Source organism: Schistocerca piceifrons, chromosome 7 (assembly GCF_021461385.2).
Source record: "Schistocerca piceifrons isolate TAMUIC-IGC-003096 chromosome 7, iqSchPice1.1, whole genome shotgun sequence".
In the NCBI taxonomy this organism is placed as follows: Eukaryota; Metazoa; Arthropoda; class Insecta; order Orthoptera; family Acrididae; genus Schistocerca; species Schistocerca piceifrons.
The window spans coordinates 183,550,468-183,562,564 of record NC_060144.1 but is presented as its reverse complement, the minus strand read 5'-3'; the positions used below and the strand labels follow the sequence as shown (position 1 = coordinate 183,562,564).

Below are 12,097 nucleotides of genomic sequence, written 5' to 3'. Positions count from 1 at the left end.
TATATTCTTATATGGATATGGTGTCTGTTCTTTCGGACATGACCTCTGTGCCCTCGGTGGCTCAGATGGATAGAGCGTCTGCCACGTAAACAGGAGATCCCGGGTTCGAGTCCCAGTCGGGGCACACATTTTCACCTGTCCCCATTGATATATATCAAGGTATTAATACAATTCTAATTTCGGGAGAGGAATCGGTAGACGTGATGTACGTGTACAAGCAAAGAAATAATTACAATTTCGGTAAAACTGAATAATATGTTCTAGAGAAAGAACTTAACAAACTGACCAAATCAGTAACACATTTGTCAACCTCTGGCACCCACGCAAGCAATTTTTCGGTTTGGCAGTGGTTGATAGAGTAGTTGGCTGGGTATCGTGCCAAATTGTGTCTAGGCTCGTTAGATCGTCAAAATCCAGGGCTGGATGGAGGGCCCTCCCTATAATGCTCGCAACGTTCTCAATTGGGGAGACACCCGGCGACCTTGCCGGGCAAGGTAGGGTTTGGCAAGCACAAAGACATACATTGTATGTGGCGTCTTCTGACTGGAATCTCATTGAACGGAGTAGAATTGTCTTCAGTGATGAGTACCGCTTCGAAATGAACCCCGATGACCAGCAAAGACGTGTACGGAGACGCCCTGGACAGGGGTGGGTTACCAACCTGACTCTCGCCTGCCATACGGCGTGATGGTCTGGGAAGCCATTTACTTTCGTAGCAGGACCCCTGTAGTTGTTATCCGAGGCACCCTTACAGCACAGCTGTGCGTGGACGATATTATGCAGCCCGTTTTGTTGCCCTCCATGGCAAGCTATCCTGGGCTTACATTTCAGCAAGGCAACGACCGCCCGCGCCCAGTGATGGTTTCCAGTCTTCGTACTTGCCAAACCCTACCTTGGCCAGCAAGGTTGCGGTATCTCTCCCCGGTTCAGAACGTTTGGAGCATTATGGACAGGGCAATCAAACCATCTCAGGATTTTGATGATCCAAAGTGCCAATTGGTCTCTCAGTCCCTTCCAAGACGAATAACTGTTTGCACAAGGGCCACAGGTGGAACAACACATTATTGACTTCCTCAAATTTTGCAACTCTTTCTCTCGAATAAATCATTTAACTTTTCTGAAGTTGTAATAATAATCTGTTTTTCTGTACATGTGCATCACATCTACCGATTTCCGACCCGTTTGGATGATTCTTTCGTTTTGCATAGTTTTTTTTGTCTTAGAGTGTATTTTGCTTTGACCAACAAGGACGTTAATACTTCCACATACAGGCTTTCTACGATTTCAGAAACGAACTAGCTATACCGGGCGAAATTCGTTCCGCCTCTGAAAATCTTTATATGTTATAGCTGACCCGGCAAACGTTGTTTTGCCATATAAATTATCTCTTGTCAATAAGAATAATGTATACGTGTGACACAATGTATACGTGTAACACAAACATTAATAATTGCCAAAAACTGTGTAGGGAATGAGAAAAGACTTAGTATCGGCCACCATTAGGTCTAGCGTTTCTATGGTAGATCGCGCGGATTTAACAATTGCAGCCGATACACGGGTCGTCCACGAGCATGCAGACGTGGCGGAAATTTCATGTCGAAACGTGTTCGTCAGCATTATTAACAAGGCCAAGCGCACACGAATCGATTTTAATCGTACGTAAAAATATTGTGCGATTAAATTCTTTTAGAGGAACAAAGGAGAGCATAGGAACTAATTTGTCTCACTAAAAGAATTTGATCGTACGATGTACTTCCGTACGACAAAAATCGATGCGAATGCGCTAGGCCTAAATGTCGGTTTGGCGAATGACGCATGTTACCTAGTTAAACTTCTCGGTCTAGTTGGGTCGATTCAAAGAGGGATATTCGAGTCGTTACTTTTGGTACGTTTTGTTCAATTTCCTATCTATCGAATAGTGAAAGACTATCACTGGTAGACACCTGGCGGGGATAACTAATCAAGTGATAAGTGATCAGTTATCGACAAGTGTTGAAAATTATTAAATTACACTACTGGTCATTAAAATTGCTACACCACGAAGATGACGTGCTACAGACGCGAAATTTAACCGACTGGAAGAAGATGACCTGATATACAAAAGATTAGCTTTTCAGAGCATTCACACAAGGTTAGTGCCGATGGCGACACCTACAACGTGCTGACATGAGGAAAGTTTCCAACCAGCATGGACTCGGTGGGTTGAGGAGAGTAATACGGAACACCGTGCTGGATCCCAACGGCCTCGTATCATTAGCAGTCGAGATGACAGGCATCTTATCGGCATGGCTGTAACGGATCGTGCAGCCACGTCTCGATCCCTGAGTCAACAGATGGAGACGTTTGCAGAACAACAACCATCTGCATGAACAGTTCGACGACGTTTGCAGCAGCATGGACTATCAGCTCGGAGACCACGGCTGCCGTTACCCTTGACGCTGCATCACAGACAGGAGCGCCTGCGATGGTGTACTCAACAACGAACCTGGGTGCACCAATGGCAAAACGTCATTTTTTCGGATGAATCCTGTTTACAGCATCATGGTAGTCGCATCCGTGTTTGGCGACATCACGATGAACGCACATTGGAAGCGTGTATTCGTCAACGCCATACTAGTGTATCACTTGGCATGATGGTATGGGGTGCCACGTCTCGGTCACCTCTCGTTCGCATTGACGGCACTTTGAACAGTGGACGTTACATTTCAAATGTGTTACGCCCCGTGGCTCCACCCTTCATTCGATCCCTGTGAAACCCTACATTTCAGCAGGATAATGCACGACCGCATGTTGCAGGTCCTGTACGGGCCTTTCTGGATACAGAAAATGTTCGACTGCTGCCCTGGCCAGCACATTCTCCAGATCTATGACCAATTGGAAAGGTCTGGTCAATGGTGGCGGAGCAACTGGCTCGACACAATACGCCGGTCACAACTCTTGATGAACTGTAGTATCGTGTTGAAGGTGCATGGGCAGCTGTACCTGTACACGTCATCCAAGCTGTGTTTGACTCAATGCCCGGGTGTATCAAGGCCGTTATTACGGCCAGAGGTGGTTGTTCTGGGTACTGATTTCTCAGGATCTATGCACCCAAACTGCGTGAAAATGTAATCACATGTCAGTTCTAGAATAATATATTTGTCCAATGAATACCCATTTATCATCTGCATTTCTTCCTGGTGTAGCAATTTTAATGGCCAGTAGTGTACTAAAATTGCTATTAATAAATAGGGGTTGGTGGTAGAAGGGCGAAAATTTAGGGTTTTGTGTATTTTTTAATGCCACATCATAAAAAAATAAAAATGAAAAGTTCTGTCCAAAAAATAAGAAAAACTTTTTTGGCGTGGACCACCCTTATCACTTAGGGGTATGAAAAATAGATTCTGACCGATTCTCAGACCTACCGAAGATACATGTAAAATTTCATCAGAATCGATCTAGGCGTTTCGGAGCAGTATGGCAACAAACACTGTGACACGAGAATTTTATATATAAGGATGTGCCGACGTGTACCAGAATTAGGTGAGGACGGCGCAGAAAACAGCCCAGAGTGAAAGAAAGAAAGTAAATCATGACACCGTGTGTCTCTTAGTGCGTACCATCTCACGCCTGAGGTGCTCAGGCAACGAGATTAAATTTCTGTTAGTGTTATCAGAAGAAGAGGAGATAGCAATGAGGGACGGTACTCACAGGGCCTCCAGTTGGGAGAGCGGTCTGAGCGCCTCCGTGGGCACGGCGGTCAGCCCGTTGGAGTCGAGCCTGAGGTTGCGCAGCTGTCGCAGTCGCAGGAAGGCGTCCGCCCGCAGCCACCACAGCTGGTTCTGGTCCAGCTGCCTGCAACACACGCCGCGCCACAGCTGCTAGTATTGTCAGGTACTGGAAGCGTCTGATGATGAGGTGCACGTCCAACTCACCCTGTACCTGCAGAGACTGCAGATAGTAACATAAATACCCTCATGGCTAAGGACATGACATACTCTATTAGGTGTCAGGCAAATCTAACACCTTCCATGAAAAACCTGACATGATAGCAAATCCAGCAATATGTCACATAGCTGTGAATAAATCCTGACATTAAATTAACCAAAGTAATATGATCAACGAATGAGCAAGTGGAATACCACAGACTAACACAAGAATGTCTAAATGCATGTCATACCAACCCACTGTGAGAAAGACACAGTTCCGAGGGGAGAAAGGAGAACAGAAGCCGAGAGCAGAGCCATGTAGGCTAGAAGGCCCTATGATAAGAGCGGGACAATGGGACACCCGCATCGCTGGCCGACCGCCTACAGGTCCATCCCCCAGCCCATGTTAAAAGATAGAACCCTCCAGAAGAACAGTGTAGATATTACGATAACACTAAAAGGGCCACACCAGCTGCAAGTTTTAGCGTGAGACTATAGGCGTCTCTGTTACATAGCAAACATTAAAAACATTGACCCACCATGAAAAGTATAACGTTTCTCATTGGATATACAGAATTTTTGTAGGTGGACCTTAAGGTTAACATTGATACACTGACTGGTCAGTTGAAAACACAGCCAGATACCTTTTTCTTAAACCAACTTCAGTAAACAGTAGTAAGCATAAGTTCGAGAGAGTTGCTACCGAGACAGCGGGGTGTGTGGAGCTGTGCCGCCAGCGGCCCCTGACGCTGCCTAACCACCAACAAGGTAATGAACGCATGCGATGCCGCATAAGAGCGCATAAGGCTTCAATCAGAACTGCAGAAATCTCATCTGTTACATCCCATATTTTCGTAATACTAATGTCGATTGTCAAATAAACTTTGTGGTATTCACATTTGCTACTTGAAGTTAAAATCTGTAACGCGATGATTTTTCGGTTATATATAATTATTGAGAAGCCACATCAGCCACTGTAATTTACGACAAGTTAAGTAAGTAATTAAAGATAATTGAGGGTCACTGTAGACCATTTTTTTATAGTTTTCTCTTTAATGAAACTTAATTTAAACCTAGATTAAAGATTTGATATGGCATAGGTCATCCTTCGATCCGTTATAGAACTTGGAAACCCATTCGGGGAATATTCCTTCACACCTTTGTTGAATGCAGTTGGTTTTTATCATCTTGTATTAAAATAATTCCTTTTATCAATAGTACAATATATAAACAATGTTTTGTGAGTCGAATAAAAATTCCAATGGTAAAGTTAACTGCTTATTCGACGTTATTTTACCAGCTAACTAAAAATAGGAAAGCCTTGAACACCTTCCACTAAATTTAGTTAGTATTAAGATTCTTTTACAGGGAGTGCATTGGAGCTGACGCTGAAATCATTAAGTATTTGATTATATCATCGCTAGTCTCACTGAACTCTTCTGAACTCTACATGTCATGTGTGGTCTGGTATCTCCTTACCAGCAACAGGTCCCAGGTTCAAACTAGTCAATTCCCTGAAAAACACGCTCAGAGCGTCGTTGCGCGAAGGTGGCAAGGAGACACGCCTTAGAACAAACAGATACCACGCAGAATGTTGGAACTCACTGGACATTGTAATAGTCATTCGCTTGAAAGAGCAAACTGGGCGCTTTGGAGCAGTGTACACGGTACAGAACTGGTACCAGAAAGTCGTGATACAGAAGCGGTGCAATTCCGTCTGTGAAATCAGCGCACTAAAATGAGTCGACGTGGAGACGTGACGTATTGGCATAAAAAAACTATCCTGTCAATTATGGACCCAAGGGGAGGTATTGGGGAAGGGAGTCCTGGAGGTTATAACCGAGTAAAAACATTTACGTTCTTACTTGTATCAGTTTTAGAATTTGACAGTTTTGGAGAATTACTAGGTCTACAACTTTGCTTCCGCCATTTTTTCTCGAAGTTCGGGGCTTTATTATGAAAAACATAAAAAAATTATGATTCATAGTATCGCCCATCGCTGACCACTACATTCTCCCATCTTTCGGATTGCATACGAATCTCGTGGTGGGAGAACTGCGCGTCTTTTGTGGGGATCCGGGGATCCATTTAATTTTGCGCTTGTTCATATAACTGGAAGTGCTGGTCAGCCAGACTGTATGCCACTGAGCGAAAAAAATTGTGGTCAGAGAGACCGGCGTATGGAGAATACGGCGGGTTTTGCGACATGGGGTCGAGCACTGACTTGCTGCAAAATTACCTTTACGTGTCTATCGCTGTATTGTGGCCGTTCGTGTTTCAGTGCTGGGCTCGAACGCATCAACTGCTTTGGATAATGATGTCCTGTGACTGTCTTCGTCTGTTTCAGTAGCTACGAAAACGTTCTGTCTTCCCCCGCCATGGCGGTTTCCGACATCAGAATCACCGTTCTTAAGGCGTTGAAAACATTATCTGCACGTTCTTCCACTAATAGTTCCCTCGCCATTGGTCTTACCAACCTTTTTAAGAGCCACAGCCTCACATTTTTTTCATGTTAAGGCAGAAAATTAAAACTTCCCGCAAATGACGAGAAATGGGTACGTAAGTTAACCTACTTAATCGAGAATAACCTTATGATGCAATCACAAATCGACTAATATTTTTATGGCATTATATTTACAGATACCTAAGCTTATTGTATAACGCCTGAACTCCACTTGCTGCTACTGCCGTATTTTGCAAAACGGTGAAAGCAAAGTTGTAGACCTAATAAGTAGTATGTAAGGTAGGTGTCCCGAAAAAGATAAGGAATTCTAGAAAATATAAGCTACGTTTAATATAGGTTTTGAAATATGTAGCCGCCGTTTACTGTACATTATTATCATTGGATTGTCTGCCTTGGGCCGGCCGCTGTGGCTGAGCGGTTCTAGGCGCTTCAGTCCGGAACCGCGCTGCTGCTACGGTCGCAGGTTCGAACCCTGCCTCGGGCATGGATATGTGTGGTGTCCTTAGGTTAGTTAGGTTTAAGTAGTTCTAAGTCTAGGGGACTGATGACCTTAGATGTTAAGTCCCATAGTGCTTAGAACCATCTGAAACCATCATCTGTCTGCCTTGCGGCAGGTTTTGACTGCATAGCCCTCCACGCTTCTCTGTCTTCTGCGTTCCTCTTCATTCTTTGGTGCCCTCCTTGTGGCCTGCTGACATCATTCAGCATCTGGAACCTTGTTCTGCCCTTCCCTCTCTTTCCTGGAACGAAACCTTCAATTGCCTCTACTATAAAGCAAACTCTTCTCAGAGTGTGGCCTATCCAGTTTAGTTTCCTGTTGTGCACCGTCGGTAGCATCCTCCATTCTTCTCCAACCCTCCTCAGTACTTTTTCATTCCTGACATTATCAGTCCAGCTGATCTTCTCCATTCTACGCTATGTCCACATTTCACAAGCTTCAATCCTCTTCTCATCCTGCTTTCTCAAGGTCCACATTCTACTCCCAACAAGGCCATGCTCCATATTAAGCACTTAACCAGTCGCTTCCTTAATTCCTTGTTTAAACAACTAGCTAGGAGTCTTCTCTTCTTTTGAAATGCCTCTCTCGCCAGAGCCATTCTCACTTTGATATCTCGTTGGCAATCCATGTCTTCTTTAATACAACTTCCCAAATTCTTGAATGCTCTTACCTGTTCTATAATTTCTGACCCCAACTTAATTTTCACTTTTCTTTAGGCCTATGACCATGCTTTTGGTTTTATTTTTATTAATTTTCATACCATATGCTGCACAGGCATCATTCAGGTCATTTAGTATTCGAGTTAGCGTCTCTTGATTTTCTGCGAGGATCACCATGTCGTCTGCAAATCTTATACATTCAATTTTCCGACCGCTTAACCTGACGCCTCTTGTCCCATCCAAACAGCTTTCCAGTGCTTCCTCCAGATAGATAGTAAATAGGATCGGTGAGAGACAACAGCTCTGTCTAACACCTCTCCCAATCTTGCTGCCTTCAGAGATCCCATTACCTATTCATACCCGAGCTTTCTGATTCAGGTACAGATTTGCGATCAATCTTCTTTCTTTCCACTTCACTCCGTTCTTTTTCAAGATATCTAACAGCTTATCCCACTGCACTCTATTAAAGGCCTTTTCGAGGTCCATGAAGACATCACACATTTCTTTGACTTTTTCTATGTATCTTTGGCCGATGGTTCTTAGAAGTCCAAGGGCATCTCGTGTTCTCTTTCCCGTTAGGAAAGCATATTGTTCTTCACCAAGCGTTTCTTCCAGCGTTCCATATAGCCTCCTATTCAGAATCAAAACCTTTGCTGCTTGCTATATTAGGCTGATTGTCCTGTGTTTAACTGTACAATAGGCTTTATTCCGCAATCTAGATTTCGGCCTTAGTCCATTTTCAAGTGTTACAAGTATCGAAGTTCATTAGACTTGAGTAGAAAAATTATGTATCTTCGCTTAAATAAACCAATTTTGTCAAAAGTATCATTGTGTAATAGGCTAATTTACTGGTAATCAGCATGGCCCTTTCACTCAATATGCTTGTGGAATAAAATAGATGTCCAAATCACGGGTTTTAAACATGGCTACAGTGTGTCTAAGCAACCACTGAGATAAACATGTTTATGTCAGCGGCTGCTTAGACACAGAGTAGCGAAATTTAAACATTCTATTTTGTCATCAATTTTATTTCACAACTAATCATGTGAAAGAGTCATGCTAATTGCTAGTAAATTAGCCTATTACACAATGTCCTCGCATTTATTTTTGACGATATGGCGGTTATATTTTTCAAAACGTTTTATATGACTGTGGCTCCGCTGCAAAGTGAAACTTTAACACAGCTGTTCATATGAGAACATAAACACGCAGATGGGAACCCAGCCTTCACTTGTAACATTCCAACTAGCTGCAGGCTCATATGCACAAGCTGACGTACCTGACGTTGGTAGCGACACGATTCGTGAGACCACAGGTAAGATCGGTAAACCACAGCAAGTTGAGTAAGGCTCTTGTCCAGCAGCCATCTAAGTGACACCGTGTACACTACATATTGCCGCGGCGGTTATACATTTATCTGGCTCCTGTTGCACACGGTAAGGAAGCTTCCCTCAGTTTATTCTTTCCCAGTCAAAAATGGTTCAAATAGCTCTAAGCACTATGGGACTTAACATCTGAGGTCATCAGTCCCCTAGACTTAGAACTACTTAAACCTAACTAACCTGCCCGAGGCAGGATTCGAACCTGCGACCGTAGCAACAGCGCGGTACCGGACTGAAGCGCCTAGAACCGCTAGGCCCCAGCGGCCGACGTTTCCCAGTCTCTCGGATCAGTTCCAGAGAAATGGAACGTGAACAAATGGTAGTATGGGTTTTACTTTCTCTACGAATCTCTGATCTTGAGTGTTGATATTTCTGTAGGCACTGTAAAAACCAGTAACATTGTGCGTGACAGACGCGGTGATAAAACTGAAAATAAATTACGAATAAGTGGAATTTATACAGACCAGGAAGCTAGAAAATTACAGGGAGAAGGTTGAGCGCATAACATGAGGAACATAACCATGCAGAACTTTTTAAATCATCTGATTCTGTAAACTAGCAGGTTTCTAGAATACATTTTTTAGAGTGATTGCTATTACTCCATTCATTGTAATTAAATTTTAAAAAATTGTAAATAAAATATATTCAAGTGATTAGGAAAGCCACTTAACGCATTCATTTCTTCCCTTGTTGTTCTGTTTTGAAATGACGGTTCCAATTCCTCCAATAAATCGATATATGTGTTATTTCTGTCCTTGTAATTTGCTTTACGTTGGCCCCACAACACTGAGTACGTTTCTGCTAAACAAATTAACTGCTTAGTACCTACGATGTGTGCCGCGCGGGATTAGCCGCGCGGTCTTAGGCGCTGCAGTCATGGACTGTACGGCTGGTCCCGGAGGAGGTTCGAGTCCTCTCTCGGGCATGGGTGTGGGTGTTTGTCCTTTGGATAATTTAGGTTAAGTGGTGTGTAAGTTTAGGGACTGATGACCGTAGCAGTTAAGTCCCATAAGACTTCACACACATTAGAATATTTTTTTTCAAAACGTCTCAAGGCTATAGGCATGATTCAAAAAGAAGGAACTTGGGTCCCGTGTCAGCAGAAACCAGGATACGTTGAACGGCGTTTGTGTGTTTGTGAACAATTGCTTCAGAGGCAAAAACGGAAGGGATTTCCGCATCACCTTATGACCAGGGAGGAAAAATGGCTTCATTACGATAACGCTAAACGCAAAAAATCATGGTGATATCCCGGCCATGCTTCCAGTCGACGGTCAAACCGAATATTCACGGCCCCAAGATCATACTCTGCATTTGGTGGGACCAGCTCGGCGTCGTGAACTATGAGGTGTTAAAACCAAGTGAAACAATCACAAATACTCGTTATCGAAGGTAATTAATTCGCTTGAGCAGAGCATTGAAAGACAAACGGGCGCAATACAGCGAAAGGCACGATAAAGTGATTTTGCAGCACGACAACGCTAGACCCGAGGTTGCAAAAGAGGTCAAAACCTACCCCACCCGCCGTATTCACCAGACATTGCTCCCTCTGACTATCACCTGTTTAGATCAATGGAGCATGGCCTGGCTGACCAACACTTCCGATCTAATGAAGAAGTCGCAAATTGGATCGACTCGTGAATCGCTTCAAAAGATGAACAAGTTTTTCGACTCGGGATTCGTACAGTGCCCGAAAGATGGGTGGAAGTAGTTACCAGCGATGGAAAATACTTTGAATGATACATGTGTAACCAATTTGTTTCATTAAAGCCTCAAATGTTGGGTAAAAAACGGCGGAAGAAAAGTTGTACACCTTGTATTTCTCAATTCACGTATAGGCCTATGGGAAGAAGTCGTGAAAAAAAGAAAGACAAATAGCAGTACGAATAATGTGATGAACATGTTGTCGTTGTCTGTAAACCAGCCGTGCCGTGCCCTGTCAGGCTTGACAGGTGTGAAGGCGCCAATGTTTACTCTATAGGCTCACATTGCCGCACTTGGCAGCCAGCCGCTACTGTGAGTGTGTCAGGCACCACAGACGTCATCGGCATCTTTGGCAACAGCGGCACTTGCCGCTTACACGTGAAAGCTGCAGTGTGGCTTTCCATATCACGGACGGGTGCACGATGCCGTATAAACTGCCGCCCGACAAGTGGGACCCAGGCAAGACAGAAGAGAAAAGAATCACCATTAACAAAAAGATAATTTTCTGAACATAGCGGGAAAACATTGAAAGAAACAGCGTTCCCATAATTTACACGTTCGTACATGAAGACTAGTGTTCATAGTTGTAGTGCTTAGTGAAATACTTCAATGTTGTAACTGCGTAAATTATGACGTTATCAAATTTTCCACATGCTTTCCTATTAAAGTTCATAAATTAATTGTATGAGGTGCATTCACATAAAATCTTGTGATGTACGTTTACACTTTTCTATACAGGATGGAGAAAAATTCGCGCACTCGGACTCCGCAGATCGATTCCTCACATACAAGCGACAGAAAAATGTCTGTCACAAAATTTCGTCCTGCGCATATTTCTGAGAGTAAATGAACTGTAAAGATTGGCAGTCTGGTAACACTGTAATCACATGTGCTGTAACTATCGCTGTCAGCACAATGCAGGAGTGCTGTGCAGTTGATGCAATGGCTAGCATTTTGGGTTAGCGTACAGGAGCTTGAGGGATCGGTTCTGGGTCGAGGCGTATTTGTTTTTATTTGCTAAATGTACTCTGCGATGTACGGTATCAGTCGTCTTAATCGTCATACAACCATTACAGTGGGTATTTTACAAAACATTTCCGCTTATGTACTATGAAAACAGAAATGGAAGTTCAATTGTTGCCACTGGTCAGCTTTTAAAGAAGTATTTTGCACGTTGTGGATGCGAATTGCTTCGCATCACTGCATCTACTAGATGCGTTAACCAGATTCAATATTGAAAGGCATAATTAGTGGTCCCATGTTGATAATAAATACAAATAGTAACCGAATTTGGAAATTATTTGAAAAGCACGTTGCTAGCCGTACTGGTGACGTAAGGACTTAACGAAATGTAATGGACCTGAGTGCCACAAGAATAATGGTTGGTTGTAATCGTTCGGACGATTGAGAGAGGGTGCACACAAAGCAGTAGATGCTGTGGTGCGAAACAATTCGCGTCCATGATGTAAAAAAGCGTCTTT

The 12,097-nt window shown here is 43.5% G+C and overlaps 1 protein-coding gene across 1 annotated transcript in view; it reads right to left on the bottom strand.

Annotated features, from left to right (window-relative positions):
• Positions 1 to 12,097, bottom strand: part of LOC124805538 (lutropin-choriogonadotropic hormone receptor-like) — an 860,476-nt gene that overhangs the window by 480,226 nt on the left and 368,153 nt on the right. The window contains exon 3 of the mRNA XM_047266106.1: positions 3,691 to 3,834. Coding sequence (XP_047122062.1) covers positions 3,691 to 3,834 — 144 coding nt within the window. The remainder of the gene's footprint in view (positions 1 to 3,690; positions 3,835 to 12,097) is intronic.